At 39.4% G+C, this 21126-nt stretch overlaps 1 protein-coding gene across 5 annotated transcripts in view; it reads right to left on the minus strand.

Moving 5' to 3' along the window:
• Nucleotides 1-1789: 1789 nt before the first annotated feature.
• TNFAIP8L3 (TNF alpha induced protein 8 like 3) overlaps nucleotides 1790-21126 on the minus strand; it is a 186319-nt gene continuing 166982 nt past the window's right edge. For all 5 annotated transcript variants that reach the window (XM_073568433.1, XM_073568434.1, XM_073568435.1 and 2 more), the window contains one exon: nucleotides 1790-4971. In XM_073568433.1, coding sequence (XP_073424534.1) covers nucleotides 4409-4971 — 563 coding nt within the window. In that variant the 3' untranslated portion in view covers nucleotides 1790-4408. The remainder of the gene's footprint in view (nucleotides 4972-21126) is intronic.

Consider the following 21126-nt stretch of genomic DNA (forward strand, 5'->3'; position numbering starts at 1 on the left):
AAGAGACGCCCCCTGTGATGACGCGACCGGAAGTGATGTGGCCGCCTGTGACGCTGCCGGCTCTCCGCTGCACTCCCCTCCTCTGTGCCGGGAGCGATGTGCCGGTGACCTATTCCCGGCACCCACTTGTGGAGCCAGTGGACTCCAAAGAGGCGGCCCAGGCTCAGGGACATCGGCGACGGCGTCCGGGGTCGAGAGCCCCCCAACAGGAGGAAGCGAACCCGTCTCCCGGGAGCAGAGCTGCACAGGGTGTGCTGAGGGACCCCCTGCCGGGTGTAAGCTTCATAAGTCTTGAGGTAGGAAGGGAAAGGCTGGGCCCCCCGATCCTAACCATCTGCCCGGAACGGTTGGATCTTCTCTCGCCATTCCTATCCGCAGTGGGACAGGAAAAACACTGACGGGTGGTAGGGGGAGGGTCCCTTTTAGCTCTCGTGGTTTCCTGTCCCACTGTGGATAAGAAGGACGTCCTCCAGCATGCTGTCAGGTGGTGACCGGGAAAAATGTATTCCACAAAATCTGCCATTGGCTCTATCATCAGCAAATGTAAAAGATAGACCCAAAAGAAAAGTGATGATCAAAAGACAGTAATCTCATAAAAAATATATTTTTTATTAGGACATTATTAAAATTCATATTGCCAAATATCAGACAAGGTGGAATTGTCCAGAAACATTTGTCACTCACATAACTCATAACTTAGTTTATGCATAAAAGCAGCCCATACTTATCTATAGAACAATAGATAAGTATGGGCTGCTTTTATGCATGAGGCATTTATATAGGACCGCTTGAGGCTACACTATCGGGGGATGTGCAATAGTATATTTAATCAATAAATTAACCACTTTTGTGGGGTGTTTTCCCCAATATCTGCCATTTTTGTGGTATTATTATTGTGGTATCAATTGTGTGTACCTATGTAGCGGCATCTCTTTGGATTATTGATTAATTCTATACAACTGTCTCTCTGAGTCCCTGTGCGTCGTATGAGTTATGTGAGTGACAAATGTTTCTGTACAATTCCACCTTGTCTGATATTTGGCAATATGAATTTTAATAATGTCCTAATAAAAATATATATTTTTTATGAGATTACCGCCTTTTGATCATCACTTTTCTTTTTGGTCTATGTGATATTGACGATAGGCTATATTAATCCAGCCCTGTACATGGTTATTTAACCATGTGTAGTTGTCAGACTTTGTTAAATCTAAAAGATAGCATCTCCACAACAAGGGGAATTACGTTTTCACTCTATAATTTTACATTTTTACAGCATAACAAAAGGTTGGTATCTGGAAACCATCAGCATGTTGCTGTTCAAAGATTTGTTGCTGTAATTTTGTTTTTCTATGTAGTCATACAAAATCATTGGGGTAAAGTATTATTATGAACCTTGTTATTTAGGTGTTTAATAATATAGTAATCGGACATCAGTCAGTATCAGCCATATGAATGAGCCCTGGTGGTCTTGGATAGTCTCACAAACCATGAAAAAATATACAAAGAAATCTATAATATGATGCTTTCTGATGATTTAGTTTTTAGATACTAATACATCTTTATTTACACTGTATAGAGTAAGAATGAGCTAAAAGAACGCAAAAACATAAAAGCAATAAACCTATTAACAAGTTGACGGCATTTTCATTTGCCAAATTCACAACCAATGTTAATAGCAGAGCTTCACTTTCTTGACCTAATTAGATCCACGACTCGTGGATCACGAGGCATTCCCAGTTGTACACCTTTATGTAGTTAAAGTATTAAATCGAGAGAAGAGAGACAATAAGATCAATAGCTTTTTATTGATGGTTTCCAGGTGGCAATGGGAGGTAAGGTAGTGATCTGCTCAATTTCACATCAGTTATAACCATGGTTCAGACAAAGTGGAGCTTCTTGTTAATGGGAAACAGAATACAAAATGCTCTAGGTAAAGTGCAATTCCAATTACTATGGTATTAAATAAAAATTGGAAACAGGGATCAAAGTGCACTGCCTAGATTTTAATAAGAGAAGAAAACATAGTTCTTCTGCTTGGACATAAATATGAACGCTGCAGCAGATCAGCGGCCTCTGATTGGCTGCAGGGGTTTGTGACATTATGTCAAGAGACCGGCAGGAAACTCAAGGTTGAGAATTGAGCAGCATCTCAGTCCAGAAAGTAAGCATATATTTTTTTACTTTACGTAGCACCTGGGGGCCAATGATAAAGGGTCTGTACAGCAGTTGACAAGACTTTTAAGCTAAATCAACATGTATAAAACAAAACAAAAAAACCTTCTAATTTAGAATTCATTCCACTGATTTTGTAGCTTCTAACCATTTTCTATTTACTGTAAATGAAAAGGGGCATTTTCCTTTACATCCTTCTAGATACAGTAGTACTCTCTAAGATAAACATCAATATTCTTCATGGTAGCAAGCTATTAAGGCAGTGGAGAGAGATTTGTTCTGTGAATGCATTGATAGGATTTTTCCACAATTTTTTAAAATTTAAAAATGGGTCCAGTGTTTGCAGGAGCGGTGAGGTTCTTCCACTGCTGGAAGAAGCAACGAGGACGATGGAGGAGACCCTGGCAGTGGTTCAGAAAAACACTAGGAGATCGGTAGGCGAGCATATATTTATTATTTTTTTAGACCCTATTGGTGCCACTTTTTAATTAATTAAAAAATGCATATCTGTCACAAGACCAGGCTGTCATATGTAACCAACAATTTATCGCTATCTGCTATGGACAGTATCTGCCCAACAATAAGGGAATGTTCTCTTCATGAATTCTCTGGACTCATAACTATGTGTCTGGTGTATTGTCTAATCACTTCCAGGAATCCTAATGGAGAGTGACACTGTTGCATCATTTGCAGCTGACGAATACATCAATGGGAAACAAATGCTTGCAGAAAAATTCTATAAAAACATTTTCTTTGATTTCATACCCATAAAATACAATAAATATAGATGATACTTAGTGAAACATCAGTGGTACATTTGGCACTTCCATAGAGAATTCTGTATTTGTCGTGCTCTCTTGTACATCAATTTTACCCTTAGTATTCATCTTCTTATAAATGGCAGACTCTTCTTATAATTCCTATACATATGTGTGATCAAAATAGATTTCATGTGTTATACAAATAGGTTCCATCTGCAATCCACAAGGCCATAATATTCTTTTTAAGCACGGTAAAGGAACATCAATTGTTAATGCACGATAAATACTGTATTCAAAATATATATTAGCACTGGGAATATTATATGTACATCAACTTGCAAAAAAAGTGAAATGACGTGTCGTCCTTTTTCATATTATTTTGAATGGGAAATTGAACATATTATAACATATGACTTTACCCCAGGACCTTTATGGTGGCTCCAGGCTATACATTTTTGTTTGAAACATCACATCTACTGTTAGTACAGCCAAATATCTCCAATCACCTGTGAGCTCACTGGCCACTTGAGTGCAGCTTCCATTTTTCTGCCATAGTTTATTGACTTGGATCAGCTCAGTAGCACTTTGTGATTTCAGCAATAAAATTTCTTCTAGCTCCTTACAGTTTGATCATTGATAATATGTCAGTAATGGCAATCTGGGAATAGGCAGCATTGGTGGCTTCACAATACTCTTTTGAGACCATGGCCCTCTTACGAGAAACTTATAATTAATCTTAATAGGATTCTGAAAAAAGAGAGATTTCAATTTTGGCTCCTTCCAATACTGGAGGCCTTGTGTGAACATTGGTTGAACAGCCTGCAACTCTGCCTAATGGTCATACTGGTGGACTTATTTGGTTCCTAAAAAAACGATTACTTGTCCCGTTTGTCTAATGCGTCCTCTGAAGCAATACCTGCCAAAGGAATTATTTCACACTTTACCATTCATGAGATAAGCTGAAGTTCTGGCTTCACAAAAAACGTGTTGGGTATCTCAGATTTATAGGACTCAGATATTTTCGTTTTTGAGGAGTTAAGGCCATTTATGCTGTTCTCATAGTAAGTCCCGAATGTATAGTTACATATAAACTAGCCTCAGTTTTCTATTAACCTATGGCCAACCAATATATAAGCAACAATTGAGGAGGGTATAGCATGGAGCACAAGTTAGTGAATCTCTGAAAAAGGAAAGGCCTTGTAACCCCTGACATATCAATGAAGAAATAGAAAGTTCACGTTTTAGCTTATCGTCTTCCATCTATCAGAGTTCATATAAGGATACACCGCTTGATGGTTGTGGATGAAGGCCTCATTCAGTGTATGCGGTACACAACGTGTCCCAAGACCAAAATAAATATTCCTGACACAGCCATCTGTGCTCTAATCTGGCCATTGGCAATCTGCATTTCAGAAAAAGCCATTTCTCAGCACATTATTAGAACCATAGAAGAAACAAAACAGAAGAAGGTTTTAAATAACTCTTTCATCAAGCAATTTATTGACGCCTTCACAAATCCTTTTGAGGTATGGTCTGCAGCTTCCATCAAGGCTATAAAGGGCGGTAAGGAATTCAACATCTGAGAAATGATTAAAGACTCTGTTGATACGACCGTGAGATTTAGGTGTCAAGTGGCGCTGTACCAATTCATGAAGTAGGGCTTGGCATTCATGTAGTAGTTCAGAAAGAACACTTTTATCAAATGTGTATTCCACTTCGTAGAAGCTAACTGCTGTCATTGCAGTCTGGTTGAGCTTTTTCCTGAATTTCTCCACAATCTCTAGTTCTTCAGGACTGAACTGCTTATTCCTATATAGAATGCCGACTTTTACTGCAACCTTGATGAGGTCCTTCAGGATTTTGTGAGCCTCTTTCTTATTCCTCACGTGCTCCTTAGTTGCTTTAAAAAGCTCATCAAAGATTTCACTGCTTATGTCGTCAATAAGCATATTTGCCATCGTCTTTGTAGCCATTTTGCTCAGAATTTTCTTCTGCGCTTGAACGGCAAAGCTCTTGGAGCTGAAATTTTCAGGACCTGTGTATAGAAAATAAGATAGTGTCATTTATTGTATTTTATCTTAAATATGTTTAATAGACAGTTAATAATTCATTCTGTATTGGGACAAGAAGACTGTAACATGTCACAGGGGACACCATTTACCATTTGCAGAGAAATGTCAGCAATTGGATTATTTTATACTAAGTATGGAAGTGTATCCTCAGCTAAAATTACAGTCACTAACCTGACTTTCAAATTTTACAAAAGTTTAAGATTTTAACAGTTCTTGGCAAGGATAGACAGGATCAAGTGAGGGCCCCCCCATCAGCAGGACTGCAGAGTACATTTACTTAAAGGGAACCTATCATGTTATACATGTAGTCTGAACTATGGATAGCATGGTGGAGAAAAGAAGCTGAGCAGAATGATATATCTGTTCATTGGAAAAGATGCAGTATAACTTACATTTTATTAATTGAAATTCCTGGTCTTTGACTGCATGTGACCAGTGGGTGGTCCTACTAATGATTAACAGCTATCTATGCTACAGTGTGTACGCAAAGTATTCAGACCCCTTTAAATTTTTCACTCTTTGTTTCATTGCAGCCATTTGATACATTCAAAAAAGTTTTTTTTTCTCATTATTGTTCACTCTGCACCCCATCTTGACTGAACAAAACAAAACAGAAATGTAGAGATTTTTGCAAATGTATTAAAAAAGAAAAACTGAAAAATCACATGGTCATAAGTATTCAGACCCTTTGCTCAGTATTGAGTAGAAGCATCCTATTGAGCTAGTACAGCCATGAGTCTTCTTGGGAATGATGCAAGAGGTTTTTGACACCTGCATTTGGGGATCCTCTGCCATTCTTCCTCGCAGATACTCTCCAGTTCCATCAGGTTGGAAGGGGAACGTTGGTGGACAGCCGTTTTCAGGTCTCTCCAGGAATGCTCAGTTGGGTTTAGGTCAGGGCTCTGGCTGGACCAGTCAAGAATGGTCACAGAGTTGTTCTGAATCCACTCCTTTGTTGTTTTAGCTGTGTGCTTAGGGTCATTGTTGGAAGGTGAACCTTCGGCCAAGTCTGAGGTCCAGAGCACTCCGGAAGAGGTTTTCATCCGGGATATCTCTGTAATTGGCAGAATTCATGTTTCCTTCAATTGCAACCAGTCGTCCTTCCCTGCAGCTGAAAAACACCCACATAGCATGATGCTGCCACCACCATGTTTCACTGTTGGGATTGTAATGGGCAGGTGATGAGCAGTGCCTGGTTTTCACCACATATATACCGCTTAGAATTATCACCAAAAAGTTCTTTGTCTCATGAGACCAGAGAATCTTATTTCTCATAGTCTGGGAGTCCTTCATATGTTTTTTTTAGCAAACTATGTGGACTTGCATATGTCTTTCACTGAGGAGAGGCTTCCGTCAGGCCACTCTGCCACAAACACCCAACGGGTGGAGGGCTGCAGTGATAGTTGACTTTATGGAACTTTCTTCCTACTGCATCTGTGGAGCAAGGCTGTTCTCCCACGATTTGGCTGGATGGCCAGGTCTATGAAGACTTCTGGAGGTCTCAAACTTCTTCCATTTAAGGATTATAGAGGCCACTGTACTCAGGAGCCTTGAGTACTGCAGAAAATCTTCTGTAACCTTGGCCAGATGTGTGCCTTGCCACAATTCTGTCTCTGAGCTCCTTGGCCAGTTAGTTCCTTTGACCTCATGATTCTCATTTGGTCTGACATGCACTGTGAGCTGTGAGGTCTTATATAGACAGGTGGGTGCCTTTACAAATCAAGACCTATCAGTTTAATTAAACACAGCTGGACTCCAATGAAGTAGAATCATCTCAAGGAGGATCACAAGGAAAAGGACAGCTTGTGACTTAAATAAGAGTGTCTGAGCAAAGGGTCTGAATACTAATGACCATGTGATATTTCAATTTTTCTTTTTTAATAAATTTGCAAAAATTTCTACATTTTTTTTCAGTTAAGATGGGGTGCAGCGAGTAAATTAATGAGAAAAAAATGAACTTTTTTTGAATTTACCAAATGTCTGTAATGAAAGAGTGAAAAATTTAAAGGGGTCTGAATACATTCCGTACCCACTCAATATACAGACTGAATAGAACATTGGACTCACATGACATGTATACCAACACGAGGGATTTCAATAAAAAGCAAGGGATACTGAAAACATTTTTCTATAAAAAATGTATAACAATCTGATTATCACTCTGATCAGCTCCTCCTGCTCCATATCATATTTTCTATCTGACCGGTTTCTTCTAAGATACTTAAAGATAATTATTTCTGTATCATCTAAGCAGATGGAAAGCAATAGCATTCCTTCTAGTTGTACGTAGTGAATGGTAACATCCATTGTGATCTGGTTTGTTGAGACAACCCTTGTGGTCTAAGGACATTGAATGGAATAATGGCACTGAAGAGGTAATAACATCTCTGATGGAATAGAGCATGGAAAAGGGTTAATAAATTGGCTGACTGCGATGATGCAGTGTCTTTGCACTGTTTCTTGGTTTTAAGGCTGTAAATATTAAGTAAAATTATTAAATTTTCAATCTCAACTATGTACTGGCTACTAGAGTTGAGCGACTTTGGTCGGATCGGGTTTTGTGAAACCTGAAACAAAATTTGTTTTGGATGAAACTGGTCCGACTAGGGCAAAAAAAGTTGGAGTTTCATCCGAAACCCGACTCCAATGCAAGTCAATGGGGAATAAAAGTCAGCATTGAGTGGATGACCTGGGATGCCCCCTTGATCCAGTTCAGGAAGTAGGCGACAGGAGGATACTGGCCAAGGTGAGCTACATGGTGCAGAATGATTCCCATCCGATGCATGAGACCGTGACAAAGATGTGCAGTACTGTCAGTGACCGGCTACTTCATCCTAAATGTGAGAGGGAGCGCTATCGAAAGTCCTTCCTTCCTGCTGCAGTTAGGCTGTATAACCAGCACTGTCCAAAAAGGAGAATGACCCAAACAGTGAACTGATAGATCCAAAGTTGTGATAGTCCGGTTATATCTTTTTTTCGTATATGTACCTACCTACTGTCAATGTAATGCCTTTATGCATCTGTACTTGTTCCTGCCTTGCTGCTGTAATGCTCTGAATTTCCCCATGGTGGGACGATTAAAGGATTATCTTATTTCTTATTTATTTCCCATTGACTTGCATTGGGGTCGGGTTTCAGACGAAACTCGACTTTTTTTTTTGCCCTAGTCGGACCAGTTTCATCCGAAACAAATTTTGTTTCATTCGGGTTTCACGAAACCCGATCCAACCAAAGTTGCTCAACTCTACTGGCTACATTTCTTCACCCTAATGGAAGATTTTGCTGACATTACATGTGGTATACTTAACACAAGTGGGTATCATCACTATACAATAAGTTTAGAATTTTCTAAATTTATACACAATATGGCAAAAATAGATATCACATGACACTCAGGAGGGTCACTCGTCTATCTTACCCCTAAGAGGGTCTATGTCCAGGAGCTGACACATGCTCCTGTCCCTGCAGCATTTTGGGCCTACGCACACACAGAGGCTGATGTGCTCCTGTTGGCTCTGGAGCTTGGACATTCACTCTCATGGATAAAGGCCTGATACGTGTTCCTATTTCTGCAACATCTTGGACCATGACATTGACACGGACAGATGCAAACTTCCAATCAGGATCCAGGAAAAAATAGGTGAACAAACTTCAACTAATCTAATTAATTATGGACAATTTATTTGTAATTACTTGACATAATTTGTATTTTGCTATAATAACTCTTTTTGGTGGACATGCCAATAGACCATTACATTTTTTAATAAAATAAAATGTCACAATAATTCTTAAGTATTGCATCTGGTAAGAAGTCCTGAATAAATAAATATACATGGAAAATGTATATTGAACAAAGGCAGCGAAGGGATGAATAGTAACACCCCTTGTGTTATGAGACTTTAATTAGCAATGAAGAGTTTCTTGATAACATCTTTGTGGTCTATGGCAGTGAAAGGATTCCTGGTAACGTGCCTGGTGAGATATAGCATGGTAAAGGGTTAATGATTAAATTGTCTGACTAGGATCATGCAATGTTTGTGTAATCTATTATATGCATATGGCATGAGGGGAAGGCATGAAAGAAGCAGCCTACTTGTTTGACATCTACTTGTGGTCATAGTAGACCTCCTGGCCCCTTACAGAACCTGCACAGATGGAAAGTCTACACAGGCCATATCACACTCATGGCTCTGGATCCTCTACCATTGCCATTTGTCAGTGTGTTCTACCTGGCTTTACAGAACTTTTCATTAGGTGCAGTGCTAAAGCAAAAGCATCTGAAAACTACTAACATAGAAGTTGACTGGGACCTTCTACATGATATGAGCAAAGTTTTGGGATACACATCTTAATAATTGAATTCAGGTTTTATAATTCAATCCCATTGCAAGAAATGCTTTAGATCCAGCCGTCCACTGGGTCTCAGTTTGGTGACCAGGAGAAGGTTCCCTGCCCAACTGCATTGTTCCCACTGTAAAATCTGGTTGAACAGGGATAATACTATGGTAATGATTTTCAGGGGAAGGCTTTAGGTCTCTTAGTTCCAGTGAAGGGAAATGTTAATGCTTTGGCATACCAAGGCAATTTGGATATTTATTTGCTTCCAACATTGTTGAAACAGTTTGGAGTAGGCCCTTTTTCTGTTCCAGCAGGACTGCGCCATTGTGCACAAAACAAGGTTCATAAAGGCACAGTTAGGTGAGTTTGGTGTGGAAGAACTTGACTTTCATAAACTAAAACAGATATTGTGAGCCAGGCCATCTCATCTGACCTCACAAATGCTCTTCTGGAGGAATGGATAAAAATTCCAGCGGACACACTCCAAAATTTTGTATAAAGTCTTCCCTGAAGAGTGGAAGATGTTATAGCTGCAACATGGGGGAACAACTCCATGTGAAAGGCTATTGGCTTATAATGGGATGTCAGGTGTAATATGCAGATATCCCAATGCATTTGTCCATGTAGCACTTCTAGAAGATAAACACAGGAATTACCATAAAAGTACATCATACAGAAGATGAATAAACCAGGCAAGTCACTGAGAGGGATGGGGCATGATTAAAATAAATATAATCATGGCCAAAAGTGTTGGCACCCTTGAAATTGTTCCAGAAAGTGAAGTATTTCTCCCAGAAAATAATTGCAATTATATGTTTTGTTATACACATGTTTACTTTTTTGTGTTATTCCAATAAGCACAAAGGAAATAAATTGGACATAATTTCACACAAAACCCCCAAAATAGACCAGACAAAATTGTAGTCACCCTCAACTTAATATTTGGTTGAACACGATTTGGAATAAATAACTGCAATCACTTCTCATAACCAGCAACAAGCTTCTTAAACGTCTCAACTTGAATTTCGGACCACTTTTCTATTACAAACTGCTCCGGGTCTCTTGTATTAGAAGGGTGCCTTCTCCCAAAAGCAAATTTTAAGATCTTTCCACAGGAGTCCAATGGGATTTAGATCCAGACTGTACAGTCAAGGCACCTTTTTGCCAGAGGCAGCAAAATCCGAAAATGCAATGAGGACTACAAAGAAAATAAAGTACCTAAAGTCAAATATGATGGAGGTTCAAATATGTTTTGGGGTTGTTTTACTTCCTCTGGCACTGGGTACCTTGACTATGTCCATACTTCAGAACTCTCCTGCGCTTTCTTCCAATCTATTTCTGGGTACTTCTTGAAGTGACCATTTAGTTTGGATCTAAATCCCATTGAACACGTGTGGAGAGATCTTAAAATTGAGAGACCTGAAGCAGTTTGCAAAAGAAGCATGGCCCAAAATTCCAGTTGAGAGGTGGCTATAGGAAGTGATTGATTGCCAACAATTTTGTCCAGCCCATTTTTGGGGGTTTTGTATGAAATTATGCCCAACTTGCCTTTTTTTCTCTTTTTTTTGCGTTGTTCCAATAAACACAAAAGAAAAAAACATATATAGCAGAACATGTGTAACTGCAATAATTTTCTGGATGAAATACTTCATTTTCTGGTGCCAACACTTTCGACCATGACTGTATCCATGAAATCTCAAGTCTGTAAAAGTCCCCTTATAATTGGGTTGAGATTCCCAGACATTGTGTTACTTTAAAGGTAGCTCATTTGTCAAATCTCCAAACCATTACATTTTTGTAGAAACATGAGTGGGTCCTTGGAGTCACACAAAAGTTGACCAGGTACTGCACATCTTTATTATATAGTATACTATAGCTTTGTACTGAAAGTGTTAGGAAACCTGTATGACTTAAGGCCCCGTCACACACACGCTAGCGAGATCGCCGATTTTGTGATGCCACAGCAATCTCACCAGATAAATCGCTGTGTGTGATGGGGATCAGCGACCGGCCCCCCTGCCGGGTATCGCTGATCGTGCTCGATTGTCCTGGGCCATTTTTTGATCGCTAGTCTCCCGCTGGCCAGCATGCATCGCTGCGTGTGGCAGCGAGAGACTAGCGATCAGCGACGCTGGTTTCTAATGTAAACATTGGGTATCCAGGAGCCGCGCGACTGAGATACCCGATGTTTACCTTGGAAACCAGCGTGTACGCCGGTTTCTAAGGTAAACAGCGGGTATCCCAGAGCCACGCTATCGAAAGTCCTTCCTTCCTGCTGCAGTTAGGCTGTAGAACCAGCACTGTCCAAAACGGAGAATGACCCAAACAGAGAACTGATAGATCCAAAGTTGTGACAGTCCGGTTACATTTTTTTTTTTTTTTCGTATATGTACCTACCTACTGTCAATGTAATGCCTTTATGCATCTGTATCTGTACTTGTTCCTGCCTTGCTGCTGTAATGCTCTGAATTTCCCCATGGTGGGACGATTAAAGGATTATCTTATCTGTTTACATTAGAAACCAGCTTGCTCGCTGGTCCTGATCGCTGGAGGGGCTGTCTATGTGACAGCTCACCAGCGATCAGTCTAACATTGTCCCAGTGATCCCATCCATGTCGGATCGTTGGTGGAATCGCTGGGACATAGTTATGTGTAACGGGGCCTTTACTCTGCACAGACATTATAATGTGTCATTGCTGAGTAAGCAGCTATCAGGAAATCATACTGTGTTGGTGGGGAGCCGACTGTCAGACACAGCCATACTACCCACAGAGAAGATAAATATGGTTTATTGCCAAGTTTGCCTTCTCGATCTTTGTGTACACAGCACTGAGTCCGGCTGACAGGACCCAATGTGATCACTCATGTGATCACTGAATGTACAGAGAGAGCAAGATCTAAGAAACTGAATCCACTTCACTATTAGGCTGTGTTCACACGTATGCGTTTTTTTCACATTTTTTCGCGGTTTTACCAAATAAAACGCTTAAAAGAAGCATCCGATTCATTTTAATGAATTCTACACTTTGAGTGCATATTGATGCGTTTTTTTCTGCGAAAAAAACGCATAGCGGAAAAAAACGCAGCATGCTCATTAATTTAGCTGAAAATTCCGCATTTATGCTATTTTCTATAAGGCTGGGACCATTCTGGAAAAAAACGCACAGAAAACTCGCAGGAAAAACCACGCGTTTTCTGGGAAGGAGAAATTCAGAATTCAGAAATTTTCTGCATACGTGTGCACATAGCCTAATGCCTAAATGTTTATTTTGTATGCAACAGGATTATATATTAGCCCCAGTTACAGGGGAAATCAATAAAAAGAATGTGTTACTATTTTAATATGTGAAATACAAGAAAAAATGAAGAAAAACATGCATACGGTAATTAAAGCAAAGCATAAAATAAAAATAGACAATCTGAATTGTAGTTTTTAGCTTTGCGCTGTAAAAAAAAAAAATATCTCCAATGTATAAAATTTCTGCGGAAAGGAGAACACAATTTAAAGTGTTTAAGTGGTCCTTTATGGTTGTAAAAAATAGAAAAAAGTATGAAAAATAGACATGTATTTCCAATTTTTCTTAAACTTTTCAACCAATAAGAGCAAAACAATGAATGTATAACAAACATTAACCCCTTAACCCCCAAGGGTGGTTTGCACGTTCATGACCGGGCCAATTTTTACAATTCTGACCACTGTCCCTTTATGAATCATAGAATCATAGAATCGTAGAGTTGGAAGGGACCTCCTGGGCCATCTGGTCCAACCCCCTGCTCAAAGCAGGATTCGCTAAATCATCCCAGTTAGATGTCTGTCCAGCCTCTGTTTGAAGACTTCCATTGAAGGAGAACTCACCACTTCTCGTGGCAGCCTGTTCCACTCATTGATCACTCTAACTGTCAAAAAGTTTTTTCTAATATCTAATCTGTGTCTCCTCCCATTCAGCTTCATCCCATTGCTTCTAGTCTTTCCTTGTGCAAATGAGAATAAAGTTGATCCTTCTACAATGCGACAGCCCTTTAGATATTTGTAGACAGCTATTAAGTCTCCTCTCAGTCTTCTCTTTTGCAAACTAAATATTCCCAAATCCTGCAACCTTTCCTCATAAGACAGGGTTTGCAGACCGGTCACCATTCTGGTCGCTCTTTTCTGAACTTGCTCCAGTTTGTTGATGTCTTTTTTAAAATGTGGTGCCCAAAATTGGACACAATATTCCAGATGAGGTCTGACCAAAGAGGAGTAGAGGGAAATAATTACTTCACGTGATCTAGACTGTATGCTTCTGTTAATACATCCTAGAATTGCATTTGCCTTTTTTGCTGCTGCATCACACTGTTGACTCATATTCAGTCTGTGATCTATTAGTATACCCAAGTCTTTTTCACATGTGCTGTCACTTAGCCCTATTCCTCCCATTCTATATATGCTTTTTTCATTTTTATTGCCCAGATGTAGTACTTTGCATTTCTCCCTGTTAAAAACCATTCTGTTAGTTGCTGCCCACTTCTCCAGGTAATAACTCTGGAACGCTTCCATGGATTCTGGTGATTCTGACATTGTTTTCTCGTGACATAATGTACTTCATGCTAGCGGTAAAATTTCATTCATATAACTTGCTTTTGTGAAAAAAAACGGAAATTTGGCGAAAATTTCGCAATTTTCCAACTTTGAATTTTTATGCCCTTAAATCACAGAGATATGGCACACAAAAAACTTAATAAGTAACATTTCCCACATGTTTACTTTACATCAGCACAATTTTGGAACCCAATTTTTTTTTTCTTTTCTTTGGAAGTTATAAGGGTTAAAAGTTGACCAGCGAGTTCTCATTTTTGCAACACCATTTTATTTTTACGGACCACATCACATTTGAAGCCACTTTGAGGCGTCTATATGATAGAAAATACCCAAAAGTGACACCATTCTAAAAACTTCACCCCTTAAGGTGCTCAAAACCACATTCAAGAAGTTTATTAACCCTTCAGGTGCTTCACAGGAATTTTTTGAATATTTAAAAAAAATGAACATTTAACTTTTTTTCACAAAAAAATACTTCAGGTTCAAATTTTTTATTTTACCAAGGGTAACAGGAGAAATTGGACTGGAAAAGTTATTGTGCAGTTTGTCCTGAGTACGCCGATACCTGATTTGTGGGGGGAACCACTGTTTTGGTGCATGGCAGAGCTCAGAAGGGAAGGAGCGCCGTTTGACTTTTTCAATGCAAAATTGGCTAGAATTCAGATCGGACACCATGTCACGTTTGGAGAGCCCCTGATGTACCTGAACAGTGGAAACCCCCCACAATTGACCCCATTTTGGAAACTAGACCCCACAAGGAACTTATCTAGATATATGGTGAGAACTTTGAGCCAACAAGGGCTTCACAGGAGTTTATAACGTACAGCAGTACAATTAAAAAATCATATTTTTTCCACAAAAATAATCTTTTCACCCCCAATTTCTATTTTCCCAAGGGTAACAGGACCCTAAAAGTTATTGTGCAATTTGTCCTGAGTGCGCTGATACCCCATATGTGGGTGTAAACAACTATTTGGGCGCATGGCAGAGCTCAGAAGGGAAGCAGAGCCATTTGATTTTTTTGGCTGGAATTGAGATCGGACACCATGTCACGATTGGAAAACCCCTGATGTACAAAAACAGTGGAAACCCCCCACAAATGACACCATTTTGGAAACTAGACCCCCCAAGGAACTTATCTAGATGTGTGGTGAGCACTTTGAACCCCCCAGTGCTTCACAGAAGTTTATAACGCCCAGGCATGAAAATAAAAAAAAATTAAATCACATTTTTTCCACAAACATGATCTTTTAGTCACCAATTTTTTTTATTTTCCCAACAGGGTAACAGGAGAAATTGGACCCCAAGAGTTGTTGTCCAATTTGTCCTGAGTACGCTGATACCCCAAATGTGGGAGAAAACTACTGTATGGGCACACGTCGGGGCTCTGAAGGGAAGTTGTGACGTTTTGGAATGCAGACATTGATGGAATGCTTTGCGGGTGTCATGTGCGTTTGGAGAGCTCCTGATGTACCTAAACTATTGAAACTCCCCATAAGTGACCCCATTTTGGAAACTAGACCCCCCACAGAACTTATCTAGATGTGTGGTGAGCACTTTGAACCCCCAGTGCTTCACAGAAGTTTATAACGCCCGGGCTTGAAAATAAAAAAACATTTTTTACCACAAAAATGATATTTTTGCCCCCAATTTTTTATTTTCCTAAGGGTAACAGGAGAAATTGGACCCCAACAGTTGTTTTACAATTTGTCCTGAGTATGCTGATACCCTATATGTGGGGGTAAAACACTGTTAGACTGTGTGCCCACGTAGCGATTTTTAAGCGTTTTTGCCGCGATTTTCGGCTCGAAAACGTTTAAAAATCGTGTACAGATTGCCCCCCATGCATCCCTATGGCATTCCGCACATGCTGTGCTAATGCTGCGCTTTTTTCCGCGGCGGAATTGCATCGTGGAAAAAATTGCAGCATGCTCATTCTTTTGTGCGGAATCGCAAAGAATTGCCGCGATTCCGCACCCATAGGAATGCATGAGAATCGCTTAATTCCCGCATGTGGCTATGCCCACCATACGGGAAGTTAAGCGTCTCATGTGCGGTTGGTACCCACGGTGTGGAGGAGAGGAGACCGTCCTCCAGGCCCTGGGTACCATACCCCTGTAAAAAAAAGAATAAAAAATAAAAAAATCGGGGTATATTTACCTTCCGGCGTCCCACGCTGCATTCCCGGCCTAAGCGTTCCCAGTAATGCCTTGCGGCAAGGCCCTGTGATGACGTGGTCTCGCGAGATCGCTATAGCAACGCGAGACTACATCATCACAGGACTCGCAAGACATTACTGGGAACGCTGTGGCCCGGGATGGCAGCGCGGGACGCCGGAAGGTAAATATACCCCGATTTTTTTATTTTTTTTTAGCATTTTAACATTCTATCTTTTACTATTGATGCCGCATAGGCGGCCTCAATAGTAAAAACCTGGTCACACTTGTCAAACACTATTTTTGACGAGTGTGACCAACCTGTCAATCACTTTCCAAGCGATGCTTCAAATTGCTTGGAAAGTGCTTGAATATCGCACGTGAAAATCGCGGCAAAATCGCTATCATAATCGCGGTGAAACCGCGCGGAAAAAAATGCGTGATTTCTGGGAAGGAGTCCGGTTTTTAGTGTCCGGAATAAAATGCTACGTGGGCACATAGCCTTAGGGCGCATGGCAGAGCTAGGAAGGGAAGGAGCACCATTTGACTTTTTCAACGCAGAATTGGCTGGAATTGAGATCAGACACCATGTTGCATTTGCCCAAACAGTGGAAAACCCCCAATTCTAACTCCAACCCTAACCCCAACACTCCCCTAACCCTAATCTCAGCCCTAGCCCTAATGGGAAAATGGAAATAAATACATTTTTTTAATTTTATTATTTTTCCCTAACTAAGGGGGTGATAACGGGGGGTTTGATTTACTATTTATGGCGGGTTTTTATGTTTGGCAGCTGTCACACGCTAAAAGATGCTTTTTATTGTAAAAATAGTTTTTGCATCACCACATATTGAGAGCTATAATTTTTCCATATTTTGACCCACAGAGTCATGTGAGGTCTTATTTTTTGCGGGACGAGTTTACACTTTTATTGGTATCATGTTCGGGAACGTGACATCTTTTGATCACTTTTTTTTCTGATTTTTGGGACGCAGAATGAACAAAAACCAGCGTTTCATGAATTTCTTTTGGGGGGTGCGTTTACACCGTTCTGCGTGCGGTAAAATTGATAAAGCCCTTTTATTCTTCAGGTCAGTACGGTTACAGCGATACCTCATTTAGGTCTTTTATGTTTTGGCGCTTTTATGCAATGAAAACAATTTTATATAAAAAATTATTATTTTTGCATCGCTTTATTCTGCGAGCTATAACTTTTTTATTTTTTCACTGATGATGCTGTATGATGGCTTGTTTTTTGCGGGACAAGATGAAGTTTTCAGCGGTACCATGCATATTTATATGTGTCTTTTTGATCGTGCGTTATTGCACTTTTTGTTCAGCGGTATGATAAATCATTTTTTGCTTCGTTTTTTATTTTTATTTTTTAAGGGGTTCGCTAAAGGGGTTAACTAATGGGACAGTTTTATAGGGCGGGTCGTTACAGACACGGCGATACCAAATATGTGTACTTTTATTGTTTTTTTTTCTTCCAAAAAATGGATTTATTAGGGAATTTTTTTTTTTAATTTAGCGATTTTTTTTAATGATTTTTTACACTTTTTTTTTTTTTTTACTTTATTACATTGTCTCAGGTGAGACATCACTGTCCTGTGACAGATCGCTGTCCTGCGACGTGGGCGCCGCTGATCGCTGTGACGTACTATCCCGTCCCTGGGAATTAAGTCCCAAGGGACATGGACGGGATAGTACGTCTCATGGCAGAAAGGGGTTAAGCTCCGTTTATCATGATAAAAAGCGTAAACATTTTTTGACTACCTGAACGAGAATTTTTTTAGAACCGTTATAAACACATGTATGGTAAAAACTGAAAGTGTACCTCGTCAGGAACATGGTAAATGGCCCGGTCCTGAAATGTATAACCTCTCACGGATCCAAATTCCTGGTGGCCCCTTGGTAAGAAGTTATCAAGTCAATATATCCTCATACGCCTCACCAGATTTCACATTCAAACTGAGTACAATAACAGATCACTTTGATCTGATGAGAATGCTATATTTAAAATCCATGTCTGAGCGGCTGTATAGAACATTTTAGAAGTTTATAGTTTCTGCCCAACTAGCCTGACCAACGGTTCCCTCAATGACCCTGCTGAACTTGAGCAGTGTATAAAATATAGTAACATCCTTTTCCTAATGATCATGCGACCAATAGGAGTCGTGAGGAAGCAGGAGCTGCAGTTGCAGGCAGTAGCTAAATTTGCCCGATAACTAGGGCTAATATGCCACCCCAGTTACAGGGAAAATGGGCAAAAAAAAAAAATGCATATTAATGTTTTATATACCCCTTCCTCAAATGGTCTATTCTGACCTTATTGAGGACTGATTGTGTAAAATAAACAAAACAAAGCAAAAGAAAATAAAAAAACAAACAAGACATAAAAATTACTTGAATAACCAAAACTTACTTGAAATGCCAAAACAAAAAAGAACATTTTAAAAGCCCTTACAGCATGTAGAAAAAAATGTGCCTGTTCTAGATTGGTACAGTATATGGGTTGCCCTTTATTCAGGAAATGTTTTGAATGTTCCTCTAACTAGAGCTTTAAGTCAAGTCACAAATTCCTGGCCTTAGGCTTCATCACACTATTTGTGCCATTACAAGTACATTTATTTGTCTGCCAATATAAATAATAAATGATCACTCTGAATGGCCTTTGTAACATTTATCTCTATGTACAGTATGTAGGTATGGAACATGCTGAAGAAGACCTATTGTATTTTGTGGATTATGCTGCAGAAGACCTTGGTTGTATCTTGTGGGTACAGAGATCAGTCAGTTCATTAACAACTGACCTGAGCAAATATATGTAGTTTCTTCAAGGAACACTTGCGGAACACTAACATTGCAATTTAACCTACCACATAATTGATGGAAAGCACCTTCCAGCACCATGTGCTGTGTAACTCCCATTAAATGCTATGATATTTTTCATGACTCAGTCTCATACAGAGACGTCACCTTGAGCAGTATAATCCACAGCAGAATGCTAACACCATCTAGCACTTTCTATGCTATTATTATTATAGGGTTCTATTCAGTTAGTTCAGGGTTCAATATTTTGCTATTTAAGAAGAAACACTGTGTACTGAAACTTCTTAAAGGAAACGTAAAATAGGCAATAATGTGGTGGCTTTCATTACATGGGCATATTTACCACCTCTAACAATTAACTCTTTACAGAGGAAGTATGACCCATTTGAAAGCAAACTTAACATGCCATTTTCATTAGCATGTGGGGTGTTGTCATTTTAAAGGGGACATATCATCAGAAAATGAATTACTGTTAAAAATCTGGGTTTTCCTTTACATTTTTAACAATTGTCAACAATTATTATAAATTACCTCTTCACCCCCAAGCCAGTTTTCACCTTCATGACCAGGCCAAATTTTACAATTTTGACTACTGTCACTTTATGTGGTGATAACTCTGGAACGCATCAACGTATCCCTTTGATTCTGAGACTATTTTTTCTTGACATATTTCATGACGTCATGATAGTGGTAACATTTAATTAATACGACTTGCGTTTATTTGTGGGAAAAAAGAAATGGAAACCAAATTTTACATTATGCAATTTTTAAACTTTTAATTCTTATGCCCTTAAACCAGAGTTATGTCACACAAAATAGTTAATAAATAACATTTCCCATATGTCTACTTTATATAATCAGAATTTTTTAAACATAATTTTTTTGTTTACTAGTTGGAAGAGTTAAAAGTTGACCAGCGATTTCTCATTTTTCCAGAAAAATTTACAAAACCATTTTTTAGGGTCCACATCACATTTGAAGTGACTGAGGTGCCTATATGACATAAAAAACACAAAAGTGACACCATTTTAAAAACTGCACCCCTTAAAGTCCTCAAAAGCAGATTCAAGAAGTTTATTAACCCTTCAGTTGCTTCACAGGAACTAATGCAATGTGGAAGGAAAACATGAGCATTTTACTTTTTTCACAAAAAAATTATTTTAGCCCCGATTTTTTTATTTTCGCAATGGTAACAGAAGAAACTGGACCACATAATTTGTTGAGCAATTTCTCCTGAGTATACCAACATCCCATATGTGGGGGAAAACTACTGTTTGGACGTATGGCAGGGCTCGGAAGGGAAGGAGTACGTTTGACTTTTTGAACGCAAAAATGACTGGAATTGAGAGCGCCATGTCACATTTGCAGAGCCCCTCATGTGCTTAAGCAATGGAAATCTCCCAAATGTGACCACATTTTGGAAACTAGATGCCTCAAGGAATTTATCTAGAATTGTGGTGAGCAATTTGAACCCACAGATGCTTATAAAAGTATATAATGTGGAACTATTAAAAAATATTTTTTTTCCAGCAAAAATGTTGTTTTTTCCCCATTTTGACAAGTCTAATAGTAGCAAAATGTACCACATAAATTGTTGTGCAATTTCTCCTGAGTACACCGACACCCCATATGTGGTTGAAAACTACTTTTCAGGCACAGTGCAAAGCTTAGAAGGGAAGAAGCATCATATTGGATTTCATTTTATGCTGAAATGGTTTGAGGGAGCCTTGTCACATTGGTAGAACCCCTGTGGTGCCAGAACCTAAGTTCTACCTAAGAAGGTCTGGCCAAGTTTTATAGAGGGAGAAAATTAGCAGGTCAGGAGCAGCTGTGAGAGGTAGCTGCATGTTTCTAACCAGTATACAAAGAGTCATTAACCCCTTCAATGCCAAAGGAAACAAAGTCCATTTAATATGAGGCACAAAACACAGGCAAAAAGGAAGACCTGTGATTTCACAATACGTAATGATCGCATATCCCCAGATCTCCCAGGAGGACATGACACACTTGTGACAGCATGTGGATGTTGTAATGTGGATAAATATCGAAAATATCAAGGGGGATTTGAATACTTTTCAAGGCATTGCATACATTTCACGATACCAATTAATTCATACCATGCTCAATGTCCAATACTAAAACAGTTTATGATAAGGCAGACCGATACATTCAACTTTGGGCCATTCTTTTCACATAGCTAAATAAACACGGCG

This window comes from Dendrobates tinctorius, unplaced genomic scaffold (assembly GCF_039654945.1).
Source record: "Dendrobates tinctorius isolate UK_male_01 unplaced genomic scaffold, ASM3965494v1 ptg000022l, whole genome shotgun sequence".
In the NCBI taxonomy this organism is placed as follows: domain Eukaryota; kingdom Metazoa; phylum Chordata; class Amphibia; order Anura; family Dendrobatidae; genus Dendrobates; species Dendrobates tinctorius.